At 40.0% G+C, this 26,918-nt stretch overlaps 1 protein-coding gene across 3 annotated transcripts; it reads left to right on the top strand.

The window, feature by feature from the left end:
- Positions 1 to 211: 211 nt before the first annotated feature.
- On the top strand, positions 212 to 20,045 carry CNIH4 (cornichon family member 4). Of its 3 annotated transcripts, XM_065887302.1 has the most exons (5): positions 212 to 337; positions 3,764 to 3,832; positions 11,670 to 11,782; positions 16,412 to 16,552; positions 19,848 to 20,045. In XM_065887302.1, exons 1-5 carry the CDS (start codon positions 269 to 271, stop codon positions 19,873 to 19,875), a joined length of 420 nt encoding a protein of 139 aa, XP_065743374.1. In that variant the 5' UTR covers positions 212 to 268; the 3' UTR covers positions 19,876 to 20,045. The 3 variants fall into 3 exon arrangements, with proteins under 3 accessions (XP_065743374.1, XP_065743388.1, XP_065743381.1); XM_065887316.1 differs by lacking the exon at positions 16,412 to 16,552 and having other exon boundaries at positions 269 to 337; positions 19,848 to 19,875; XM_065887309.1 differs by lacking the exon at positions 19,848 to 20,045 and having other exon boundaries at positions 269 to 337; positions 16,459 to 16,552.
- The last annotated feature ends 6,873 nt before the right edge of the window (positions 20,046 to 26,918 follow it).

Raw genomic sequence — 26,918 nt, 5'->3', positions numbered from 1 at the left:
ATCAATCAGATTTAGGATAGAGACCCGGCCCACCACTTTGATAGGTATTCGTACTACTGAACTACATTTCCCAGCATGCATCAGACTCACGGCGGTAGAGTTTTTTGGAAAAAGAAAAGACTACAACTTCCGGCATGCCGCGTCCCGGCGGAGTGGACTGTGTTGCTCCAACAAGCAGGGGTAAGGGCCTATCAGGGGGCGGGGCGGAGCTGGTCCGGGCACCACAGCCAGTTTGACGGAAGGAGCGGCGCGGCGGTGGCGGAGTAGAATGGAGGCGGTGGTGTTCGTCTTCTCTCTCCTTGACTGTTGCGCGCTTATCTTCCTCTCAGTGTACTTCGTATCCTTGCCTGAGGCGGGCGGAGGCCGACCTGGGGCCCTCCACCCGAGGGAGCAGGCTGGGGGTGGGCCTGGGTGGGGGCCAGGGCAGGTGCGAGGGAGCAAGGCAGGCGGCCGGCGGCCGGCGCGGGTACCCTGGGCGCTGGCCCGGTCCGCCGGACCAATGTGGCGAGCCCGGGCGGGAGGAGGACCCCGGCTGCCCAACTTCGCCCCTCACCCGGGGATCCGAGCGGGCCTTTCTCTTGAAGCGCTCCGGCCCGGCCTGCCCGCCGCCGCTCGCCCCTGTGACGCCTGGACCCGCTCTGCCCTGCGCGGGGGCTGGCACTTGGCCTCCCCTTGTGGTCCTCAGGAGAGAGGGGTCGCGGTTTTCCTCCTTTTGGGTCCTGGAGAGATCAGAGTTGTGGTTTTTTTTGCAGCTCCCTTAGGCCGGGCCCTTCGCCGGATGCTGGGGGTCCCGAGAACGACGGCTCACGTCCCAGGGGTGGTCGCTAGTGGTCTGTCCCGCGCTGAGCTCGGCGGAGGCGATTTGGCGCCTCTTGTCATTCTCTGGGCAACACCCCCGCTGCCCTCCCCTTTGTTCTCGCGGGTGTTGGAACTTGTAGCGACCTTTCACATCCAGGAGTTGACTCATTCAAAAACGGGTGAAGTGTTTCCTTCGCGATGCCTTTTTGTAGGGAGTGTTGGGAAGGGTTTGTTTTAGAAACCAGGTGCAGCTGATTATTTCGGTTGCTCCTGTCGGTTGCAGACCTGTAAATTCAGTAACTATACACGTAATTTAGTTCTCAGTCGTTTATCAGCTTTTACACTTTTCTGTGTCGACCCATGTTTAAAACTTAGGTATTTTCGCTGTTCCTGCTACAGTTTTCATACTGTATTTTCCAGGCCAATAAATGGTCGTTGAACCTAGCACTCTAGAAGGCGTGTGGGCTACAACTCTACTCTCGAGGGAGCTTCTAGTCTTAGTTGTCACCCAACGATGCAACGCACAATCCAAATTTAAGTAATTAAATGTAAGCGAAGAAAAAACATGAGAAGCTCTGCATTGTATTTTTTTCCCTTGGAAATTACATGTGTCTCTTTCTGACAGAATTAAACTTTTTGTTTGCCAGAGCATTCTGGCTTTAGGATGGTTGTACAGAGTATGTTTTCAGTGTGGCTTCATACTTTGTTATGGCCTGGCAACTTGTTGAAGTGGGATGGGACAAAACTTGGAATCAGGACTCCTTGCTCAGCTAGTTATTTGCTATGCACATTATTTCACCTCTCTAAGCCTCAGTTTTCTTATCTTTAAAATGGGGGGAAATGTTTACTTCCCAGATAGGTCTGTGCACAATGAGGGCGTGTTAAGCACCTAGCAGCACAATGCCTACCCCATGGCCAATGTTTAGTAAATATTGCTCTGCCTTCCCTCCCTATCCCGCATTGAACAGCAGTTTTTACTTTAACTGATGATTTCTGACGAGGAGAACCCTGATTTTTATTAGGCTTGGCGAACTGACTGAAAGGGCAGCATCACTTAGGAAGTTTTGATGACCTACATCTCTCTTGTGGCATAAGGAACGGGAGCTTAAGTTCAGAGAAATGAAACTTGGATTTATCTTACTGCAGTTTGGAAAACTAGTCTTGATAATTTAAAATAGCCTTGGCTAGGGAATTTCCTGACAGTCCAGTGGTTAGGACTTGGTGCGCTCACTGCAGCAGGGCCCCGGGTTCCATCCCCGGTCAGGGAACTAAGATTCTGCAAGCCGGGCGGCACAGCCAAAGAATAAAAAAAGCCTTGGTGTATACCAGTTTATGTACATAGAAACATGTTAGGTGGAGTGTTGGACTTAGGTATTAAGGTACATTCAGGATGTGTTTTGATGAAATTCAGCATATTATTGTATTTTGGGATAGTTGTACTAGCTTAGTATTAGAGCCAAGAGGTGGAAAATCATCGGGTATACATTCTGTAGGGATAAGAGTTTTTCTGGACTTTGAACCAATAAGGAAACCTGCAGAGAAGGAAAGGGGTGGATATTCAAAATCAGATACAGGCAAGAGCAAAGGTGCAGAGAAAGGTGTGTTCATGGCATTTCTGGGTGATCGAGGAATAGGCCATCTGGAGCACAAGGTTGATTTTGGTGGCAGCAGGTCAGGTTTGGAAAGGCCAGATTAGATTAGATTTTGGAGGGTTTGAATGTTAAGGAGAGGAGGGCTTTCATTTTTATCCTCTAGGCAATAGGGAGCCATTGAAAATTTTTGACATAAACAAAGTGGTGTATTATGAAGATAAGTCTGTAGAGTGGGTTGGAAACAGGAAAGATTGGAAGGTAAGAAACCATTAGGGAATGGGTTCATTTGGATCTGGAATGGGATACTAATTGTGGACAGGTGAAAGAGGAATTAATGTGAGTGGTGTTAAAAAGAAATGATTGATAGGACCAGGTAATGATTGATTCTGAGATATGAAACAGAAGGTAGAAATAACTTTCCATATTTTGAGCCTGGGCAAATGATGCTTGTGTCATTGACAGAAATAAAACAAACTGGAGGTGGAACAATTTGTGGAGAAAGTGATGCTTTTGACTTTGGCTGGGTTGAGGTGATAGGGGGACTATCCATATGGAAATGTATAGAATTTAGTTGAGAACATTTCTTTTTACCTATTTTATTGGACATTTTCGAACATAAAGGTAGAGTAGTGTAATAAACCCCATTTTTCTATTGTTCACCTTCAGTGATTTTCAACATTTTGCCGTTCTTTTTCATTTTTTTCCCAACTATTGTGGGGAGGCTGGGGGTGCATTTTAAAGTAAATACCACACATTCAATTGAAGACTTTTTATGTCTATCTGTCCCTCACATTTTTATTTGTAAGTTTATATTTTGTACTAAAACCCATTTTTTGTTTAAGTCCAGTATAATATATGTTTACTTTGGAAAGTTTGGTTATAGAGAAAAATGTTGGGAAAACAAACCATCTGTAATCCAACTTTCAAGACATAACCACTGCTAACATATGGCCAAGCTGAGTTTATAGTTTTGTATCCTTTTTTTTTTTCATATCTTAAGTCTTCAAAGACATTTTATGGATATATCATAAATAAACACTTTTTCTATTGGGAATTCAGGTTTATAACATTTAAACTGTTTATATAGGTCATATTTTCCATTTCTTTTGGCCACTGTTTGACATTTGAGGAATCCAGCTTGAATGTTCTGGTATGGGTCACATTAGAATTGTGCATAATAAGAGGATTATTTTGTGAAAATCACTTGCTGAAGGAACATAAATGAGAAAATTTAGTTGTCTAATAAATGAACTTTAAGGAAATAATCTTTTCAAGTCAAAAATCTAATTCTGCTTTGCAACTGGGATTGCTTTCTGAAACTTAAATAGTTGTTATAAAAGAAGTCTTTAATAATTCCTTATCTTGATTGTCAGATAATTACATTGTCTGATTTAGAATGTGATTACATTAATGCTAGATCATGTTGCTCAAAATTAAACAAGGTAAGACATTTCTTTCCTCATTTTCTGGCATTGAAGGCAGTTCTCCATTCTGTGTTAGAGATAATTACAGATAGTCAACATATGTGTATTTGATATTCATTGGAATGTTTGTGGAACTACTGTGCTTTGCAATATTTTTAGATCATGAAACTATACCAGAAGACCTAACTTGAAATTTTGTTTCTTTACTCTTTTTCCTTGTTGTCCCTTTGTCCACAATAGACAACATCATTACTCAGACTAGGTGAAGGTTCGTTATCAGTTAATTGTTTTTGTCTTCTGTGTCCAAACCCCCTCCTCCCTGCTCTTTGGGAAAAAGCTCAGTCTGTCTTCTGTTGAATGAAAGAGGACCTTTTTGTGGCTCCTAGAGAAATGGAATTAGTTGATTTGTTTTAAGGCCATTTTACCTTTAGTATGTAGTCGGAACTTTATATTGGCAATAAAACTCTGAATTTCCCAGCTCTTTTAGATATGGGGAAACCAGTTGGTCCTGATTCATTTTATGAGATGAGCAGACAGAAAAGTTTTCTGGATATAAAAGTTCATATAAAAATACAATAACTGAGAAGTGCTTTTTGGCTTGACCTAAAAATGATTCTCATGTGTCTTTTCACACCTTCAGTCTACTTAAGTTTCTTTGGCCCATGACGGAAATGAAGTTACACTTGGAAAATTAAAATTTCTAGTAAATTATATTCCTCCTCTCCTCTCCTTCCTTCCTTCCTCCTTCTCTGCCTCCCTCATTCTCTCCCTCCCTCCTTCTCTCCCTCCCTCCCTTCCTTCCCAATTGTCCAGAACATGGTTTAATACAGTGATAGATTTAAATAAAAGATTTTGTTTATCTGCTATGCTTTCAGAGTTCTTTTTTTTCTTGAGATATAATTGACATGTAACATTGCATTAGTTTCAGGCCTCCTCCTCTTTATTTTATTTTTAATTTTTTAAAAATTGAAATTTAATTAATTTTAAACAAATTAAGTTCCTGCTGTGTGCCATGCAGGGCCCTCTGCTTTTTTAAAAAATTGAAGTATGGTTGATTAGGCCTCCTCATCTTTAGAAGAATGATTTTATACTGATAGATAGATCCATCTAATATATATATTTTTTCAGATGGATTGTATTTCTTTTTATATTTCTTGCTTACTCAGTATTTTAGGTGGGTATTTTGTGGGTTTTCTTTTACAAAAATACAAATAAACTCACAAAAAAAGGTTACCTGGATTCTTCTATTGAGAAAGTTACTCCTTCAGTTTGAAGTTAAGTAGTTTTTTTAACGTTAATTTTTGTTTTTGTGAAAGTTATACTTGCATACAACTAAAGTCAGAGGTACTACAAAGCTTGTAGTGAAAAACAGCAGTTCCTTCCTGACCCTTTTAAATCCTATCTGTCTTGCTTCTTAGGGGCAACTGATTTCAACACTTGAGCTGTTAATTTTTTTCTGATATTTATATTCATATTTCTCTATATGCTTGCACTACTATTTCTTTTTCATTTTTTTTGGCCGTGGTGCGTGGCTTGCAGGATCTAAGTTCCCCAACCAGGGATTGAACCCAGGCCACGGCAGTGAATGCCCAGAATCATAACCAGTAGGCCACCAGAGAACTCCCACTATTTCTTTTTTATAAATTTTTATTTATTTATTTATTTATTTATGGCTGTGTTGGGTCTTCGTTGCTGTGTGTGGGCTTTCTCTAGTTGTGGCAAGCAGGGGCTACTCTTCGTTGCGGTGCACGGATTTGTCATTGCAGTGGCTTCTCGTGCTCGGCTCTAGGCATGTGGGCTTCAGTAGTTGTGGCACGTGGGCTCAGTAGTTGTGGCTCACAGGCTCTAAAGTGCAGGCTCAGTAGTTGTGGCACGCGGGCTTAGTTGCTCCGCGGCATGTGGGATCTTCCTGGACCAGGGCTTGAACCCATGTCCCCTGCATTGGCAGGTGGATTCTTAACCACTGCGCCAGCAGGGAAGTCCCTCTCACTATTTCTTGATTTTATCAGTTTTACATATTACCTATTGACTTCTGAGTCAATATGGCAGATTTAGTTCTTAGGTACCCCCTTCTAAACATCTATCTTTCCATTTTCTTTTTAAGTTTATATTCAATGTTTATATCATTATGATATACTATTATTTTTTTTATTGCCGAGCCTTATGGTAGACAGTGATCATATTTTTCTTTCTAATTTTTTTTTCTGCATAGCTTTGTCTTTTCAGATAACATCTTTAAAGCCCTTCAGTACTATTTTCTGCATGTTTCAAACATGCTAAAATAATCTGTCAGTTGTTTTTTTCTAGGTGACATTTCTCCTCAAGACCTACATCCTCTTGCTATAGTCTGGACTGGTTGCTCTTTAGGCCTGTTTCACAGCCTCCATCCTGGGACTCCTGGTTGGATCCCCTGATTCTTGGAAATCATGTCTTCCTTTCTCTTGGCTTACTACCTCGTTTTGTTGGAGTAGCTTCTTGAGATTTGGTACATGGGAATTAAATTTTGAGAACTTGCATGTTTGAAAATGTCTTATCCTTTCCCTTGATTGATAGGTTCTCTGAGTGTAGAATTCTAGGTTAGAAAAGATTTTTTTTCAGAGTTTGCTTGGTCAAGGTCTTTTAACTTCTAGTGTTGTTCAAGTTGGGAAGTCTGGTGCCATTTTGATTTCTTATCATTTTGATGGGATCTCTCTCTTCCCTCTCCTCCCACCCCTACCTCCATCCTCTCCAGAAGTTTTAGAATCTTAACCTTTATCCTTGGTTGGGTTATTTATGGTAATCCTTGGTGTTTGGGAATTTTGCAGTGGTATACCTTTGTTTAGGCCTTTTTCACTCATTGTTTTGGGCATCTGAGAGGTTCTTTCAATCTGGGAAATTTTCTTCTACTTCTTTCTTTGATAATGTCTTCCCCTTCTATTTTCTCTCTTCTCTTTCAGCAACTTGGATTTGCTGGATAATTTATCTGCTGGATTGATCTCCCAGTTCTTCTTTTTCTTATTTTTGTCCCTTTGGTTTTTTTCTAACTTCTTGTTTTAAGATTTCCTCTGTTTTATCTTCTGAATTTTCTTGTATGTATATCATTTATGTCAAATTTTTAATTTCTAAGAGCTTTTTGTTCTCTTGGTTCATGCTGGACTCTCTTCGTTCTCAAGGATGTTGATTATAGCAGTTTTGAAATTTCCTTCTGCTTCCTACATTATATCTGTTTTTTTCCAAGTTCCTTTCTCTTTGTTTTTCCCCCTTCTTTCATATTGAGGGCTTTCCTCAATTTCTGATACATGGCTATCTAGTCATACTTTAGGGTAAGGCATGAAAATACTCATTGGAAGCTCATTGGGTGGTCCAGGCTGTTGACTGACTGGTAGGTAAGACTTCACTGAGGGTAGTTGGTGTCTACCTTTTTTGAGGGTACCTGAAATAGCAGTTTTTTTGTAGGTGTTTTCTCTTGTGCCATTAAGTTACTCCAGAGAAGAATCTTTCAAATTCCTGCCTGGGTGAAATAAGCCTAGTGCTTCTTACCCCTAAGTTAGGGGAAGAACACATTATTAAGGAGGGAAGAGAAAGAGAACAGAGGGCTTGGTAGAAAGTTAGTATCCAAGTATAATAAGGTCAAGTATCGCTTCCTGAAACTTTTGTTTTAGGTTTTTGTTTATGTAAACCAAAATGCATCCCACAGTAAGAAATCCAGAGTTTGAAAGCTACTTCTGTGTGGGTCTGATAGCATGGAGGGGAGTAGTAGTAACATCAGCTAACATTTATTGAGTGCTTACTTTTTTTTTCTTTACATCTTTATTGGAGTATAATTGCTTTACAATGGTGCGTTAGTTTCTACTTTATAACAAAGTGAATCAGTTATACATATGTTCCCATATCTCTTCCCTCTTGCGTCTCCCTCCCTCCCACCCTCCCTATCCCACCCCTCTAGGTGGTCACAAAGCACCGAGCTGATCTCCCTGTGCTGTACGGCTGCCCCCTACTAGCTATCTATTTTATGTTTGGTAGTATATATATGTCCATGCCACTCTCTCGCTTTGTCACAGCTTACCCTTCCCCCTCCCCATATCCTCAAGTCCATTGTCTAGTAGGTCTGTGTCTTTATTCCTGTCTTACCCCTAGGTTCTTCATGACATTTTTTTTTTCTTAAATTCCATATATATGTGTTAGCATACGGTATTTGTCTTTCTCTTTCTGACTTCACTCTGTTTGACAGACTCTAGGTCCATCCACTTCATTACAAATAGCTCAATTTCGCTATGTATGTGCCACATCTTCTTTATCCATTCATCCGTTGATGGACACTTAGGTTGATGGACACTTAGGTTGTTTCCATCTCCGGGCTATTGTAAATAGAGCTGCAATGAACATTTTGGTACATGACTCTTTTTGAATTATGGTTTTCTCAGGGTATATGCCTAGTAGTGGGATTGCTGGCTTATATGGTAGTTCTATTTTTAGTTTTTTAAGGAACCTCCATACTCTTCTCTATAGTGGCTGTACCAATTCACATTCCCACCAGCATTTCCACTAAGATCAGGAACAAGACAAGGTTGCCCACTCTCAACACTCTTATTCAACATAGTTTTGGAAGTTTTAGCCACAGCAATCAGAGAAGAAAAAGAAATAAAAGGAATCCAAGTTGAAAAAGAAAAAGTAAAGCTGTCAGTGTTTGCAGATGACATGATACGATACATAGAGAATCCTAAAGATGCTACCAGAAAACTACTAGAGCTAATCAATGAATTTGGTAAAGTAGCAGGATACAAAATTAGTGCACAGAAATCTCTGGCATTCCTATACACTAATGATGAAAAATCTGAAAGTGAAATCAACAAAACACTCCCATTTACCATTGCAACAAAAAGAATAAAATACCTAGGAATAAACCTACCTAAGGAGACAAAAGACCTATATGCAGAAAACTATAAGACACTGATGAAAGAAATTAAAGATGATACAAACAGATGGAGAGATGTACCATGTTCTTGGATTGGAAGAATCAACATTGTGAAAATGACTCTACTACCCAAAGCAATCTACAGTTTCAATGCAATCCCTATCAAACTACCACTGGCATTTTTTCACAGGACTAGAACAAAAAATTTCACAGTTTGTATGGAAACACAAAAGACCCCCGAATAGCCAAAGCAATCTTGAGAACGAAAAACGGAGTTGGAGGAGTCAGGCTCCCTGACTTCAGACTATACTACAAAGCTACAGTAATCAAGACAGTATGGTGCTGGCACAAAAACAGAAAGATAGATCAATGGAACAGGATAGAAAGCCCAGAGATAAACCCACGCACATATGGTCACCTTATCTTTGGTAAACGAGGCAGGAATGTACAGTGGAGAAAGGACAGCCTCTTCAATAAGTGGTGCTGGGAAAACTGGACAGGTACATGTAAAAGTATGAGATTAGATCACTCCCTAACACCATGCACAAAAATAAGCTCAAAATGGATTAAAGACCTATATGTAAGGCCAGAAACTATCAAACTCTTAGAGGAAAACATAGAACACTCTATGACATAAATCACAGCAAGATCCTTTTTGACCTATCTCCTAGAGAAATGGAAAGAAAAACAAAAATAAACAAATGGGACCTAATGAAGCTGCAAAGCTTTTGCACAGCAGAGGAAACCATAAACAAGACGAAAAGACAACCCTCAGAATGGGAGCAAGTATTTGCAAATGAAGCAACTGACAAAGGATTAATCTCCAAAATGTACAAGCAGCTCATGCAGCTCAATATCAAAAAAACAAACAACCCAATCCAAAAATGGCCAGAAGACCTAAATAGACATTTCTCCAAAGAAGATATACAGACTGCCAACAAACACATGAAAGAATGCTCAACATCATTAATCATTAGAGAAATGCACATCAAAACTACCGTGAGATATCATCTCACACCAGTCAGAATGGCCATCATCAAAAAACCTAGAAACAATAAATGCTGGAGAGGGTGTGGAGAAAAGGGAACACTCTTGCACTGCTGGTGGGAATGTGAATTGAGTGCTTACTTTGTGTGTGGCTTACATATATTATTTTGTCTAATTCTCTAAAACAACCTCATGAGGTGTAAGTATTATCTCCATTTTACAGATGAGAAAATCATGATTTAGAGAGGGTAGATAACTTCCTAAAATTGCACAGCTAATAAATAGGATAGAGCATGAGTTTTACTCCAGGTTTATCTGATTTTGCAGCTTACACATATTAGCATTATGTTAAATTGGTTACACTTTAAAAATGCATTTACATATTTAGAAACGTTTTGGTTGATTGCAAATTAGGTTTAAGGCCCTTCCTCTTTGTTTATTAAGAAAAAGTGGGATATTCCTGGTGGTGCAGTGGTTGAGAATCCATCTGCCAATGCAGGGGACATGGGTTTGAGCCCTTGTCTGGGAAGATCCCACATGCTGCAGAGCAACTAAGCCCATGCAGCACAACTACTGAGCCTGAGCGCCAGAGCCCGCAAGCCACAACTACTGAAGCCTAGAGCCTGTGCTCTGCAACAAGAGAAGCCACCCCAATGAGAAGCCCGCGCACTGCAATGAAGAGTAGCCCCTGCTCGCCGCAACTAGAGAAAGCCCACGCACAGCAACAAAGACCCAATGCAGCCAAAAAAAATAAAAAGTATCTAAGGGAATTTCCTGGTGGTCCAGTGGTTAGGATTCCGTGCTTTCACTGCCCAGGGTGTGGGTTCAGTCCCTGGTTGGGGAACTAAGATCCTCCAGGCCTCGCAGAGTGACACCCTCCCCACCAGGAAAAAAGAAAAAAATGTATCTGAAATCTAAATGCAAGAGACCTGGGGCCAGTGTGTCTGGGCTTCTGTTATATAGCTCTGCCACTAAGTAGCTGTGTGACCTTGGGCAAGTTACTTAATCTCTCTTGAATTTTATTTTCCTCATTTCTATAAGTTGGGAGTGCCAGTTTGTGGCTCAATAAATACTAGCTATTAACTTCCATTAAAAGAAAAATCTCTACTCATAGGAGAGGAAAACTACTGGTGAATTGAGAACCTGCCACAATAGCTGTTGATATATGAGAACTAGAATATTGCACAATAAACAAAGAACATAGATAAGGGCACTGGGTGCTATAAAGCCAATAGTCTGGGATTCTGTTATCCTGGTCCATTATCATATTTGTTTAACTTTGAGCTGATATTGTAAGCTGTTAAAGTACTTTTTTTTTTTTTTTTTTTTTGCGGTATGCGGGCCTCTCACTGTTGTGGCCTCTCCCGTTGCGGAGCACAGGCTCCGGACGTGCAGGCTCAGCGGCCATGGCTCATGGGCCCAGCCGCTCCGCAGCATGTGGGATCTTCCCGGACCGGGGCACGAACCCGTGTCCCCTGCATCAGCAGGCGGACTTTCAACCACTGCGCCACCAGGGAAGCCCTAAAGTACTTTTTTTTTGGTGGATGTGAGATGATTTCCCTCAGGGTTCTGGAGCTTGGAAACGTATTCTGACCTGAAAGGCAGCATGTATGTGGATATAAACCATCCCAAATTAGAGTAAGAGGCTTTAGCACAGATATTGGAATAGAAGGTAAATAATACTCTATTTTTTCTCTAGTTGTTATTTGTACCTGCTTAGAGAATGAATCTGAATCTTTACTTAGGGTAAAATGTAATTAAAGACTAAGTGCATTATTTTTAAGCTGTGTCCTGATTTATTTGCACTGGGTAAGTAGTGATAGCAGTATGCAAATCTGGGACATCCGAGCCTAAAAATAATCTTGAAACACTAGCTTGGAAATTCTCTGTACTTTTTTTGATTTAATTTCAAGTAACATGTACATTCTGGAAGGACACAGCAGTGAGATGTAATACTGTGTTCTTCCCTTGCAGTGGGTAATTCCGGAATTGGTTGGCCATACTATTGTCACTGTATTAATGCTCATTTCATTGCACTGGTTCATCTTCCTTCTCAACTTGCCTGTTGCCACTTGGAATACATATCGGTGAGTACAGCTTGTTTATTTATACATATGAGTACTGGTAGCATAACGTTCACCCATTTAAACTATACTATCCAGTATGTTTTTGGTATATTTATAGATGTAAGCAACCATCACCACAACGTATTTAAGAACATTTTCATCACCCCCAAAAGAAGCCCTATGTCCTTTAGAAGTCACTCCCCTCCCCCAGCTCTAGGCAACTGCTAGTCTCCTTTCTGTCTTTGTAAAATAACCTGTTCTGGACAGACATATCATTTAAAAGAGATCAATATGTGATCTTTTATGGCTTCTTTCACTTAGCATAATATTTTCAGGGTTCATCCATGCCGTGTCATGTATCAGTACTTTATTCCTTTTTATTGTGGAATAATATTCCTTTGTATGGCAATACTACATTTTGTTTATCCATTTGCAATTGATGGGCATTTGAGTTGTTTCCACTTTTTGCCTATTATAAATAATTCTACTATGAACATTCATGTGCATATTTTTTTCATTAAAATTATTCTTTTAATTTACCAAAATGCAATGTAATCATGTGTCTTTTTTTTATTATTAACATCTTTATAGGAGTATAATTGCTCTACAATGGTGTGTTAGTTTCTGCTTTATAACAAAGTGAATCAGCCATACATATACATATATCCCCATATCTCCTCCCTCTTGCCTCTCCCTCCCACCCTCCCTATCCCACCCCTCTAGGTGGGAGATATGGGGATATATGTATATATCAGCACCAGCTGATCTCCCTGTGCTATGCGTCTGCTTCCCACTAGCTATCTATTTTACATTTGGTAGTGTATATATGTCAATGCCACTCTCTCACTTCATTCCAGCTTACCCTTCCCCCTCCCCATGTCCTCAAGTCCATTCTCTACGTCTGCGTCTTTATTCCTGTCCTGCCCCTGGGTTCTTTAGAACCATTTTTTTTTCTTTCTTAAGATTCCATATATATGTGTTAGCATATGGTATTTGTTTTTCTCTTTCTGACTTACTTTACTCTATGACAGACTCTAGGTCCATCCACCTCACTACAAATAACTCAGTTTTTTTTTTTTTTTTTTTTTTTTGTGGTACGTGGGCCTCTTACTGTTGTGGCCTCTCCCTTTGCGGAGCACAGGCTCTGGACGCGCAGGCTCAGTGGCCATGGCTCATGGGTCCAGCCGCTCCGCGGCATGTGGGATCCTCCCGGACCGGGGCATGAACCCGTGGCCCCTGCGTCGGCAGGCGGAATCTCAACCACTGCGCCACCAGCGAAACCCCAAATAACTGAGTTTTGTTTCTTTTTATGGTTGAGTAATATTCCATTGTATATATGTGCCACATCTTCTTTATCCATTCATCTGTTGATGGACACTTAGGTTGCTTCCATGACCTGGCTATTGTAAATAGAGTTGCAGTGAACATTGTGGTACATGACTTTTTTTGAATTATGGTTTTCTCAGGGTATATGCCCAGTGGTGGGATTGCTGGGTCATATGGTAGTTCTATTTTTAGTTTTTTAAGGAACCTCCATACTGTTCTCCATAGTGGCTGTATCAATTTACATTTCCACCAACAGTGCAAGAGGGTTCCCTTTTCTCCACACCCTCTCCAGCATTTATTGTTCATAGATTTTTTGATGAAGGCCGTTCTTACTGGTGTGAGGTGATATCTCATTGTAGTTTTGCTTTGCATATCTCTAATGATTAGTGATGTTGAGCATCCTTTCATGTTCATGTGCATATTTTTGTGTGGACATATACTTTCATTTCTTTTAGGAGTGGAATTGCTGGGTCATATGGTAACTCTATGGTTTGACCTTTTGAGGAACTACCTGAGTGTTCAAAAGCAGCTGCACTATTTTACGTTCCCACCAACTGTGTATGAAGGTTACAGTTTCTCCACATCCCTGCCAACACTTTTTGTTGTGTCTTTTTTATTTTAGCTGTCTGATTGAATGTGAAGTGGTATCTCATTGTGGTTTCGATTTACATTCCCTAGTGACTAATGATGTTGAGTACTTTTTAATGTGCTTATTAGCCATTCATATATCTTCCTTGCTCTATATGTTTTTAATTAATTTCTTTTTTATTGAATTATAGTTCATGTACAATATTATATGTTCAGGTGTACAGTATGGTGATTCACAATTTTTAGAGGTTATACTCCATTTATAGCTATTATAGAATATTCGTTATATTCTGTGTTGTACAGTATATCCTTGTAGCTTATTTTATACATTTGCTGCATATGTTTTTGATTAGCTAAGTTGGCATGATATAAATTATGCTTTGGGAAGATTTTTCTGGAAGCATTATATAGTATTGATTGGATGGAAAAGAGGCAGGAGGTAGTTCAGAGACAGGGGTGAGATAATATAGTACTGGAATAGAGTTGTGTTAGTGGGAATGAAAAAGATAGGGCTAGGGCTTCCCTGGTGGCGCAGTGGTTGAGAGTCCACCTGCCAATGCAGGGGACACGGGTTCGTGCCCTGGTCCGGGAAGATCCCACATGCCGCGGAGTGGCTGGGCTCGTGAGCCATGGCCACTGAGCCTGCGCGTCCGGAGCCTGTGCTCCGCAAAGGGAGAGGCCACACAGTGAGAGGCCCACGTACCAAAAAAAAAAAAAACAAGATAGGGCTATATAAGTGGTGATAGGAAGGAAGAGTGGACAAGAGTTTAACCTATTGCCTATGAAAGATGAAGAGAGAAGTCAGAATTGAGTAAGAGAAAGTTTTTAAGGACTACTGAGGAAGTGGTGACACTCCTGTTAGATAAGCTAGCAGTCAGAGAAGGATAAGACTCTTTGAGACTACAGATGGTCCTCGATTTACAATAGTTTGACTTTTGATTTTTCGACTTCATGATGGTGTGAAAATGATACACATTTCAGTATAAACCATATTTCGAATTTTGAATTTTGATCTGTTTCTGGACTAGCGATATGCGGTGTGAAACTCTCTTGTAATGTTATAAAATAGGCTTTGTATTAGGCGATTTTGCCCAACTGTAGGCTAATGTAAGTGTTCTGAGCATGTTTAAGGTAGGCTAGGCTAAGCTGTGATGTTCGGTAGGTTAGGTGTATTAATTGCATTTTCAATTTTTGATGGGTTTATCATGATATAATACCATTGTAAATCGAGGAAAATAGGTATTGAGTTGAGATGCTATCCAAATATTCGTTTGTAAATACCATATATACCGTTTATTCAGCCATAGATGGGCTACTAGGATTTGGGGGAGAATTTAGATTTGTGACACTCAGAGAGCCATTTGCATTTCACGGAAGTCATAATTGAGAAACCAAATGTGTGGCGAGAGTGAGGAACCAAGGTTGGACTAGAGAAGCTTGGACATGAGAGAAGGAAGAGGTCATGATCAGTGCTAGGTTAGGACACGCATGCTGTGCAGATGGCACAGTTGGGATGCAGAAGCGTAGACGCTTAAACTCACTGATCCTCTCAAAGTAACCCAATTTTCTTATTTGTAAAAGGAATCATTTGGGGAAGAAGGAGAAGATTATCATATGTAATACTATATACACAGTGGTATTTAATAAATATGAAATGTTATGTGTTATCTCAAGAGGCCTAAAGACTCCATAGCGTGTTAAACACAGTATCTTCAAGATTTTTTTTTAAGTTTGAGTCTGAGTCTGTGGGAGCACTGAGTTGAATTGGTCTGGATTTGTAACTCGGTGTCTGCTTACTGTGCCCTTTAGGTTCCGTATTGACTTTGTAGCCCTGTTCTCATTCCCTCACTGTGGTCATACCTCCATCACTATAAAATGTACATCTCTTATTTGTCAAAATATTATTATTTAATTTAATATTTACAGAAAAATTAATTTAAAATAAAATTTACATTTTAATTAAATGTAATCTGTACTTTTTAAGAGTCATGTAAAGTTAGGCACTGCGTTTGCATCTGAACTCTCCGTTTATTGTCTTAACTGAGGAGTTTTATTTTACCATCGTAGCATTTATTCTAAGTCATTTCTGTCTTCTTTAAGTTACTCTTTTCAAGTAGGTACCATTCATTAACCATGCAGATTGAGACATATCTGTTGATCAGCGGGAGCACCAAAGATGAGGATTCTATTTGGGATATAGAATCTCTCTTTTTAGTATCATCTGTGAAATGGGAATAATTATGTTTGACACAAAGATGTAAGTGTTAAACATAAAGACAACTGACAGAGATGTTGTGAAGGTGAAGGGAATTGCATGAATTAAGTTAGAACCTTGTAGATAAAGAAATTTCTAAGAACTTGATAAAGTTGGTTTGGTTTTGGGGCCCCCTTCATTTGTGTCTCATGGAAGACAGCTATAGGTATTACCGATTCAGTAGTTTTCTACAGAAGATGGGTAAAAGGGTCTCAGTGCATAAAATATCCTTCTCTAGAGTGTTAATGTATTTGTTTCAGAGGGCAGAAATTACACCTAAAATTAATAGTATTGTATTTTCAAAGGAAGACTAAGGCATGGCCTGTGACATCATTATAATACCTTGTCCATATTTGGTCATATAAGGCTGCTATGATTGGTTCATTTTTGAAGGTTGATTATTACTGGTTTACTTATTTTTGAATATTTATGCTGATGATTTGATTTTCCTTCTAATGTGTGTGCATCCTTTAATTTACCAGGTTCATTATGGTGCCAAGTGGTAACATGGGAGTGTTTGATCCAACAGAAATACACAATCGAGGGCAGTTGAAGTCACACATGAAAGAAGCCATGATCAAGCTTGGTTTCCACCTGCTCTGTTTCTTCATGTATCTTTATAGGTGAGTTTACAGTCCTGGCATTTTCCTGGATGCCATATGCTTTTGACGGGTAAGGTATTACTATACTGTAGGATTTTGTATTAACATTGCAGAGCTTTTGGGGATTATGTGAATTTCTTGTGGCTGTGTAGATTTTTAATGTCATGTCATTGAATCAGGATTCCATTCTGTCTGACCTGGAGTAGAGTTACTCCATATTATTAGTTATTCCTTAGCTGTTGAGGCTATCAACATGCTTAAAACTGTCCTTGCTGTTCTTTCCCTCCCCTGGTATCCAGCTGTGAGGTCTCACTGCCTATTATAAACATTACTATATGTACCCCCAGAGAGTTTCCCACTCCTGGGTCTTCTGGGGACCAGAGCACTGGCAGCAGCTCTCAACAACTTATATCCACGTTGGGCTGATCTTTCTTGGCATTAAGGAATTTAGGTGTGATGCCTTTTCTCCGGGATGCAAGTGGTCTGTTCGGGTAAAATTTCATCAGTCTTCCAGTTAGATTGGAAATAAGAATTAATATGAAGGATTGGCTATCAGACACTGGAAGCCTCATGCAGTCCTGTTTAAACTTATATTTACCTTAAGTTTTAGAGATAACATGCCACCTTTTCCTTTACCCATTATAGACCCATAGAATACAGCAAAGAGAAAAAAATTGTCATGTGTGTATGATTTGATTAAGCCTTTAAGAGGCTAAAAGTCAAGCTTTTGTATCCAAGCTTAATTGTATCATTCCTGTTTTTTTCTGAGGTAAATTTTAATTTTCACATGGGCATAAGACTAGTAGGAAAAAACTTGTACTGAACTAAACTTCTGTCACTCAGAAAAGTCCTAATAATTAGAAACTGTACAAAGATAAGAGTTTTAAAAAACTGCTATTTTGTCTGAAATAGCTTAGAAGTCAGAGCCATTTTAGCCTCTGCCTGAAAAAGCAGGCTTCCTAAAATCCTTTTGCTATGCTAATTCCACCCACAGATTAGATTGAAATTAGAGTTTAGGTGGTTTCCTTTTTACTATTTATTATATTTGCTTTTCTGTATTTTAAAAAATAGGACAGAAAAACCACACTAATAACATTTCTGGTTCTCATACCTCATTGCTAACGTGCTTAATTTTTAATCCTAGCATTAAAGATGGAGAATAAAGAGCAAAATTTCACATTAAGAATACAACGATACACCTTTCTTCTTCTTTTTTTTTTTTTTTGCGGTACGCGGGCCTCTCACTGTTGTGGCCTCTCCCGTTGCGGAGCACAGACTCCGGACGCGCAGGCTCAGCGGCCATGGCTCACGGGCCCAGCCGCTCTGCGGCATGTGGGATCTTCCCGGACCAGGGCACGAACCCGTGTCCCCTGCATCGGCAGGCGGACTCCCAACCACTGCGCCAGCAGGGAAGCCGTATTCTTATTTTTATTACTTTTTAAAGTCAAACCATATGAAGGTATCTTTACCATCATATATGTTCCCTTCTATTTGTCGGAGACAAAAAGCAGGGTGGTTATCCTTTCTTCATCCTTCTCTCCCCTCCAGGTTTTATGCTTTGGAGAGTAAACTAGAGTGGACATCCCCTAGGTCTTGATAACATGAGCTTCTTGAGACATCTGGGAGCAAAGCTAATGTAGTCACATTTTTGGGTGTAAATGTAGGATTAGGGAGCAGTATCTTGCTTAGTAAGACCCAAAGTCTTAGGATTTAAAAATGGACAAGAGTTTCTTACCTCTCAGTTGTTGAATTTAAAGCAGTGGGAAGATGGACTGAAGACTGGGGATTGGAGGAATCAGGAAGCAATTTTGGGGCAGGTTTAAGGTATGGTTCTTTACAATGAAATAAAAGATAGGCAACCAGTGTAACTCGTTTGCCTGAGTAGCTGCATTGCTCACTGGATGCATCCTTTCTTTTTCTTTCTTTTCCCTTCCCTTCTCAGCTTGTCATTTTTAGCCATGTTGCTATTTCCTTCCCCCTTGGCGTTCCTTGTAGCTCAAGGGATCAGGATGGAAGAGTAATTGCAGATGTTCTTGTAACACTTTTCTCTTAGCTTTGGTTGCTGTTTTTAAAAAGTGTTTACTATTCTAAATCATCCGATTTCTAATGTAGGGATTTATGCTGCTCCTTCTGTATCGCCTGCCACCACTTGCATGGTGCCTTGCACATAGCAGACATTCAGCGTTTGTTAAATAGAATTAAAGGAAAAAATTCCCATCTTCTTTAGAGATTGGTGGAATCTATGCCTTTGCTGTTTGGTTAGGTGCCAGCCTGGTATAATCTACCACTCCCTCACTGTGTGACCTGGGGCAAGTTTCTTATCCTCTCTGTGCCTCAATTTCTTCATCTGAAAATGGGATAATAATAGTACCTGCCTCATGGGCTTGTGATGTGGATTAAATGAGATAATGCATATAAAGCACTTTGGTTTGTGCTGACCTCTTGTAAGCTCTAACAAAGTGTTCAAAAATATTGGTTACTACCACTAATTTGTGCTGTGCACTGTGTACCCTTAGTTGGTTTAAATTTGGACAACGCATCACTTATACCATTAGTAGTGTAAGGGTATTTCTGTGTTTTAGTCATTTGCTCTCAGGATAGCAAGGCTGATTTCAGTAAAAAAATGATAGTCTTGTTACTCTTGTTAAGTGTGGTGGTTTTAACAGAGTATTTACTGAGTGACCGCCACGTGTCAAAGACACTGTGTAAGGCACTGCGTGTGACACAAAAGGAGCAGCGCAGAATCCCTGTGTCAAAGCTGGGAGCCTGCTGATTGCAGCACGCGGGTGTCATCCTGGAGAATGAAAGTGGGTATGAGCTGAGGTGTGCAGGGAGAGGCAGGGCACAACGGCCCTGGGCCGAGAGGCTGGCTTCCCAGAGGCCGTGCGGGAGCCTGATGGAGCCTGCCGGATCCTGAAGTCTGAGAGGAAGTTACTGGGTTGATGGGGGATGAGAGGAGGGGTTCCAGGGGCAGGAACAACATGTGCGAAGATCTCCATGGAGAATTAAAGTTTTTTCCTAGACACAGCTTGTTTTCTCTAAGCTAGAGCCCAGCAGTGCTTTTAGGTTATGCTCCCTACCGCCACCTCTACCCCGGTTTTCTTTCTTTCTTTTTTTTTTTTCTTTTAGTGAAAACGTTAGGGCCTTTTGATGTCCTAATATAGATATTCTTTCCTTTAGGTGTAAATGATTGCTTTTGCTTTTTACTTAAGTGAGTGTTCCTTGCTGAGCCTTAGGGATGCAAGTCTGGACAGACCAGACTCTGTAGGAACATTCCTAAGGAAACACTAGTAACATTAATTTCTTCTCTCCACAGTATGATTTTAGCTTTGATAAATGACTGAAGCTGGAGAAGCCGTAGTTGAAGTCAGCCCACACTACAGTGCACAGTTGAGGAGCCAGAGACGACTTAAATCATCCTTAGAACCATGACCATAGCAGTATATTTTTTCCTCTTTGAACAAAAAATATTTTTGCTGTATTTTTACCATATAAAGTATTTAAAAAACATGAATTGAGTTTTTGTAGCTTTCTGGTTCTCAACTTTAGCCTGCACCCCCAACATGTGAAGGTGTTTTTCATCATCTGTATGTTGAAGATAGTTATTTGTATGTAGGAACAGGACTGTCATTCCAGCCTTGCATGCCAAAGAAATAGAGGACACGCTTTAAAGGGAAAATGTAATAGATGAGCAAAGTGGCTCTTCAGGTCTACTGAGAAGTCAGAGTACAAAGCGATACTGTTAGTCTGGGCAAAGGAAGAAAGAAACTAAGCTACCCTTTTGTCTGTATTGCGGCAGCTTCCTGTATTTAATATGGTTTACAGATTTATGGGACTGTAAGCCAATGTCTTTTCACAAGAATGTTAACAGAAAATGACATTTCAAAAAATATATATTTCTTTGCTGAATTTGTGAACCCTTATAAGCCATTACACACACGATGTAATTCCTGCTTATAGAAAGGAAAATAAACCAAACAAGCAAAACTTTATCAAGAGCTTTCATTTAAAAGCCGCTGCCTCCACAATCGCCCTCAAACCCATATACTCCCACTGGCCCTTGCTACGTCTTGGTTTTGCATTCTCATTGGTCCAGTTGTATTTGATCTGTCCGATATATTTTTTAATGGGTTTGGAGAGGTGATTTGGTAGAAGATGCCCATCAGATCAGAAGCAGGAGTAGCCAGTCATTCGGTGTCGGTGAAACTGAGCCTGTCAGCGCTCTGTTTGGGGCCTGATTAACCGTAGCACTCCTGTCCTGCTGCGCTGACCACTGTCCATTTCATGGACATAGCAGTATCCGACCAGACTTGACTCCTTGGAGGTTTATTTGTCCATTCTTGCAGTTGTTGAGGGCACTTAACCTCTTGGGCTCTGTTTGCTGGGTGAAGTGAACCTGGCAGTATATTCTCAGTGCTCGTTTGTGTTTTAATGTGGCCATCTTCGGCGCTGGCATTTAGGCAAAACGTGGCTGTGTTTTATGGCAGAGTCCAAAGAGGTTATTCACTCTGTTGAGGCAGAATTGGATAGTCACATAAGGTGTGTGGTCACCAAATATCAAATGTTGCATGTCCTTTCGGCCCTGGACTGGGTCTAGCCTTGGCAGAAGCCGGAGAGGCACTAAGCAAAACTCCCTATATGGATAGACCTACATTTTGAGGATGGTGGTACACCCTGGCCACACATGAAAGGAAGGGTGAAATGGTAGGCAAAGTAAACTTGGTTCTGTTGGCCTCTTTCGAGCTTCAAAAATTGCTCCTTGGGGGTATCTTGTATTTCTTCCAGGCAAAGAGCCAAGAAGCTGTAACATAGAAGTTAGTTTGATGCATCTCTCTTACCCTTTCCTTCTTAGGCACCTTCCTCTATTTAAAAAAAGAAAAACAGTCACTTAACTCTGACTTTATCCCTAACTTCCAGTGCCTCTAAATGTTCTGCTCAAGCTTTGAAAGCAATGAAGCTGTTGGAGAACTTAAATCCTTAGAACTGAGAGATAAACAAGCTACTTCAGGAAGCTCAAAGGTGGTGGAGGACTGTTGACCAAAATGTTTTATCTTCTCATTCTTCTTTTTTTTTAAAAAAATTGAAATTTTCACAATATTGTGTTAGTTTCAGATGTACAGCATAGTGATTCAATTATTTTTTTCAGATTATATTCCATTATAGGTTATTACAAGTTCTGGAATATACAAGTATTCTTAGTAACCAAAATAGAAACCTGTGTAGTTGAGAGCATCTGGCTGTCAGTTTACATACCATCAGGCACGTATGTCGGTGAGGCTGAGCAGATCAGAAAGGTGCCTTGTTTATAACGACAGACAGGAGCTCTTTACTTCTGAAACATTAACCGTGGTTAAAAACAAAACCACCTTTCTTGTATTGCTTGTCTGTAATCAAAGGCAGGAAAGGGGGTAACTCTAGTTTTTTGTTTGGATTTTTTAGGGGCCCTTCTACAAATTATGAAAAGAGGGAAAAAGCACTGACTTTAAAAGCTGTGGTTAAGAGGCCGAAGATTAATTTTCTGTGCTTTTAACTGATTGGAGAGTTGCAGAGACCCTTAGAGATCATTTGGTCTAACTTCATCTTAGACATCTGGAATCCTCCTGGCTAGTCCAGTGTTCTCTCCCTTATCACTTCTTGTCCCTGTCCATCTGTGAAGGTAGTATCCTGGGCCCAGCCAGTGCAGACTACTATGGCATGCTCCTGGATGCAGAATATTTTTATCTGTGTATTCTGTCATTTTCCTTTGACCTTTTCCTTCCATCCCTTCAGTGGTTAGCAGGTGCGCTTGCTAATCACTGGACTCAGCTGAGAGAGCCGAGGAAGAAAGATCTAAGGTGCAGCTTGGTTCATCAAAGCCTGACAGCCACCTTTTCATGCCACACAGATGACAATGGAATAATAATCCAAATCCGCTTCCTCTCATCTGAGCTTACTTTGAATTTGGGGGATAAGAAAGCTCCCCATGGAACTTTTTCTTCTGTGGCACTTTACCACTTTCTATCGGGTGTTACGGTTATTTGTATGCAGTTAATCTCTCCTACTAGACTGTACACTCCTGGAGGGCAGAGTATCCTCTTATTCATATTTGTATCATTTTCCTATTGCTCCTGGCACCTAACGCAGTCCATGCCTTGCACACGGAAACGATAAATGATTGTTGAATACGTAAATCTGATTGTGTTGTTCTGTTGCTCTTTCAGCATGAAGTCTAACTAATGTCCTTTACCTCAGGGAAGTAAGAAGCAATGGAGCAACATAATCAAAGTCTACCATCTGTTTTCAAGGCAGTCACATATGGAATGTTCTAAGACATGCTGGGTTAGGAAAGGAAACCGCTGTATTTGGTGTACTGGAGGCTTGTGAAGTCAGTTTTACTCACAAGGAATATTTTGTCAGAAGTAACTGTGATGAAAAGTATTATGTACCAGGTATAATTAATTACCCCCTGCATGTAAGTAAAATTGTTCTAATACATGGAAACAGGCAGCAAGATAGAGAAGGGAAGTCTTGAAATTCTATGCCTATTATCTAGATTGCTGCCACCTGAATTTGTGTACTTTAAGCCAAAAATACTATTTTGCAATGTAGTGTAACAAAGATTGAAATATTCTTGGTGTAGTGAAACTACAGTTAATAAGGCCGTTCAAAGAATGGGCTGTTCTATCTGAGCATTTGTCAGTGAAGCCTTTTGGTTTTAAGCCATACTTACCGTGAAAATTGTACAAGGTAGTAGTCAAATTGTTCTGCTCTAAATATAATCTAAGGACTGAGGGTCATTCAGAGCCTCCGGGTTGGCATTGTGAACCACAGTGATCACAGTAATAATCACTGTCAGGACATAGATGTTAAAGGGATTGATCACTAAGAGCTCAAGTTGCTCTTTAGAATACATCCCTTGATAAAAGCTGTTTTTGTTTTCAGTGGCTTCCCTGAGGCTGGGTGAGGAGTGGGTGGTGGGTGAGTGGTCAGAATCAGCTAGTGGGAGCTCAGAGGTTTGACCGTGGCTTCCCCTGCTGTGTATTTGGTTTGCTACATCCGTTATGGAACAGTCTTGGTTTCACCTGTATTAGTTCCCATTCAACATTAGCGCATAGTCAGAATGTGAGTCAGTCGAACAAATACTGAAATTGCTGTTCCCCAGTGGAGCACCTTGTGTGTAGATGTTGAGAGGACTAGTAAAGGTGCGGAGTTACACACTGCCATACCATCACTCTCCAGCCGTCTCTCTGATTCCTGGTTCCCTTCTAAGCACCCGGTGCGTTGTCAGAATCCCCACTTTGTTATTTATCCAGGGGACTTGGTTCATCTTCAGTCTGCTATTCTAAGTACCATATATTCTTTGGGCAAGAGGCTGGCACTTGAACAAGGAAGGAGCTTGAATCCTCCGTCTGGTTTCACAGCTCAGTTCATTCAAATTGATAATCTCTGAAGGAGAGGATGGAAGTGGAATCAAGTTGTAGAGCCTGATCTTATCACTTTATCTGATCAGCAGCCTATTTCACAGGTTGGATGAAAAGCAGGCGAGGGTTGAACTTGACAGCTCGATTAAAAAGCAACAAGTTTGGCTGCCACTGCATCTACTGTATCAGGGTGACCTGCAGGGCAAGGCTAGCTTCTGGTGGAGCTGTGTATAAAGATACTAACTTTTTGGAAGACAATAACAGGACTAATCCGTGTCAGTTGGTAATCTATTTTACCAGTTACAATAATCAAACTTACGGGCATTCTTGTTTTATCTATAACCTATTACCTTCCCTCCCCCACACTATTTTGAAGCCAATACCAGACATCAGTACATATGTAGTATTTCTACACATATCTCTGTAAGATAAGGGTTCTTAAAACACAACACACAGCCCCAGCATCATACATAAATTGGTAATTACTTAGTACTAAATATACAATGGGTGCTCCAGTTTCCCCCATTGGCTCAAGGTTTACAGTAGGTTTGTTCACGTTGGGATTCAGCAAAGATCTGTACATTTCATTTGGTTAATGTCCTTAAGTCTCTTAATCTACTAAATTCCCTATTATTTTCCTTGCAATCTGTTGAAGAAACTGTTTCACTGGACATAGCAACCATTTGTTGTGTAGAACCTCCAGTATTCTGGCTTTTGCTGACTGCCATAAACTCTTAAAAAAACGTTTGTGATTTTACTATGTGCATTCTCACTCATCACAATGCTGTCTGGTAAGAAGATACTGTTAGCTTCTTTCATAGATGAGGAACTCTGACAGGTAAGTAATTTGTCTAAAGTGATACATCAAGTGATAGGATTTATATTTAAATCCAAACCCACTACTTTATAACAATTTAAAGACATTCAAATTTATTGTGGAGGTTTTCTTCTATGAAACTTCATGAGTCTGTTTTATTGATTGCTTTAATTGTATGGAGAAAAATCTGTATAATTTCAAGTGTCATTCTCTTCTATGAACTACAGTTAACTAGAATCAATAAAGAAGTGTGCCCTTAAATGTTTTACCTATCTTTGACAAGTTTTTAACAGTCAATTTTTAATCTAGGGTGTAAGTGGCCATCTACAGACCAAGGGAGGTTTATGTGTGCAGTGGCTAATAGCATAAGCTCAGGGGCACCTGGCTTAGAATCCCAGCTCCTTCATACCAGTTAATTTATTTAAGCCTACTTCCCTCATTTGTAAAATGGAAATTAGAGTATTTGCCCCATGAAGGTACCTTGAGAATTAAATGAGAATGGAATGAGTGGCTCATCCATAGTGACTGGCCTAAAGCAAGCACCCAGTATATTAGCCCAAAGGAATACCTGTTCTGTACTCGCGTTACTCAATGACCAAATAGTGTGTGCGTTGTGGTTAGTCCCTCTCATTACCATTCTTGCTCCTGCTTTTCATTCTTGGTCTCATTGCTGAAGTAATAATATAGCATAGTCCCACGGTTTTCAAAACCCACCAGTAAAAGTGGATCAGTGTCAGCTGACAACATACAATTGCCCGACGTGTTAACAAATTTGACTTGTGATCTGGAAGGTGGCTTCGAAATCTAAAAGTTAAAAAAGCCTTCAGTTGAGTCTCACATGCCCTTGGATTTAGGAGTTAAAAGCACAGGCTCTGGAATCAAACAGGGGTTTGAATCCCAGTACTACCATCTATTAACTGTATTTCAGTCTCCTTAAGCCTGAGTTTATCATTGAAAAAAAGTGAGCAATACTTGCTTACAGAGATAGAAGTTTAAATAATGTATCTAAAGCGCCTGGTACCCAATAAGCACTCCAGTTATTTATACAAACACTAGGAGAAAGCATAGAAAGAGAAAGGAAATTAAAACCAAACCAGTTGAATAGTATCAGTTCTTTGTGGACAAGAACACAAAATGTTACTGAAAAGTTTTTTTCATGCAAACCCATTAACAGGGGAGAAAGAAAAAATCTTACTGAAAAGTTTTTTTCATGCAAATCCATTAACGGGAAAGAGCCCATTTACACATAGTGTGAAAGAACTTATAGAACAAGTTTTTCATTGATAATAAAATCAAGACCCCTTTTCTGAATTCATAGGCCACAAACTGGTATTTTTCCAATTGGGAATGAGGGAAAAGTTATTCAATATTTGGAAACTATTTGGTATACAACTCCCAATTCAATGTGTAGCTGCATTTTAAAATTATATTCAAAATGAGGAAAAAGCCACACAGAACTTAAATGAAGAACATTAGCACATTCATTTATTTGAATTCTAGATATGGCCTATCACCATGGCTAATTATGTCTTGAATAAGATGTTAAAAGTCTTAAATTGTGTATGAGGGACTCCAGTTGCATCAATTTAATACAGTGACCAAAGAAGCCACTAATCCTCGCATCAGAAAAGGAAATTAAAACTTGCTGAAAATTTGTTCTTGTTCTTTCTTCCCTGTTTCCAGCATTAGCTATACATTACATGCCGATTTAACATTTTGTTAATTACGTGATTGTACTGTTTCCTATACAGCAAGCCCATGTTACGCACGCTCATCAGGTGTGAGGGAGGAAAGCCCACTGCCACAAAACCAATGGCAGACACCTAAGATTCTTGGAAGTAGTGATAGGATGATGGGGTCATTTTGTTCGTTGAATGTTCTTTAACAGTTTTAAGTTTTTCTGGGAAAAATTTCAAGTAGAAGTCATGAAATGATGTAACTGAAGACCGTCAACTTTTCTTTTGCTTAAAGGAAAGGGAATTGAATTGTTTTTAAAATACATACAACTCTCTTAAGACTTATTAAGGTTGGGAAATTTTCTTTACCTGGTGCTGGGATCTGGCATGAAACTTTAAGCTAAGTCTGCAAAGTATAGCTGGTATTTAAAGACTTCAAGTAGAAAAAACTTCTCTCTTGCCTGTTGATCAGAGGAAGTGGCAAACCGTACCTT

This window comes from Phocoena phocoena, chromosome 1 (assembly GCF_963924675.1).
Source record: "Phocoena phocoena chromosome 1, mPhoPho1.1, whole genome shotgun sequence".
Taxonomy (NCBI): domain Eukaryota; kingdom Metazoa; phylum Chordata; class Mammalia; order Artiodactyla; family Phocoenidae; genus Phocoena; species Phocoena phocoena.
Note: the sequence above shows the minus strand (reverse complement) of the source record. Positions and strands in the feature narration are given on the sequence as shown.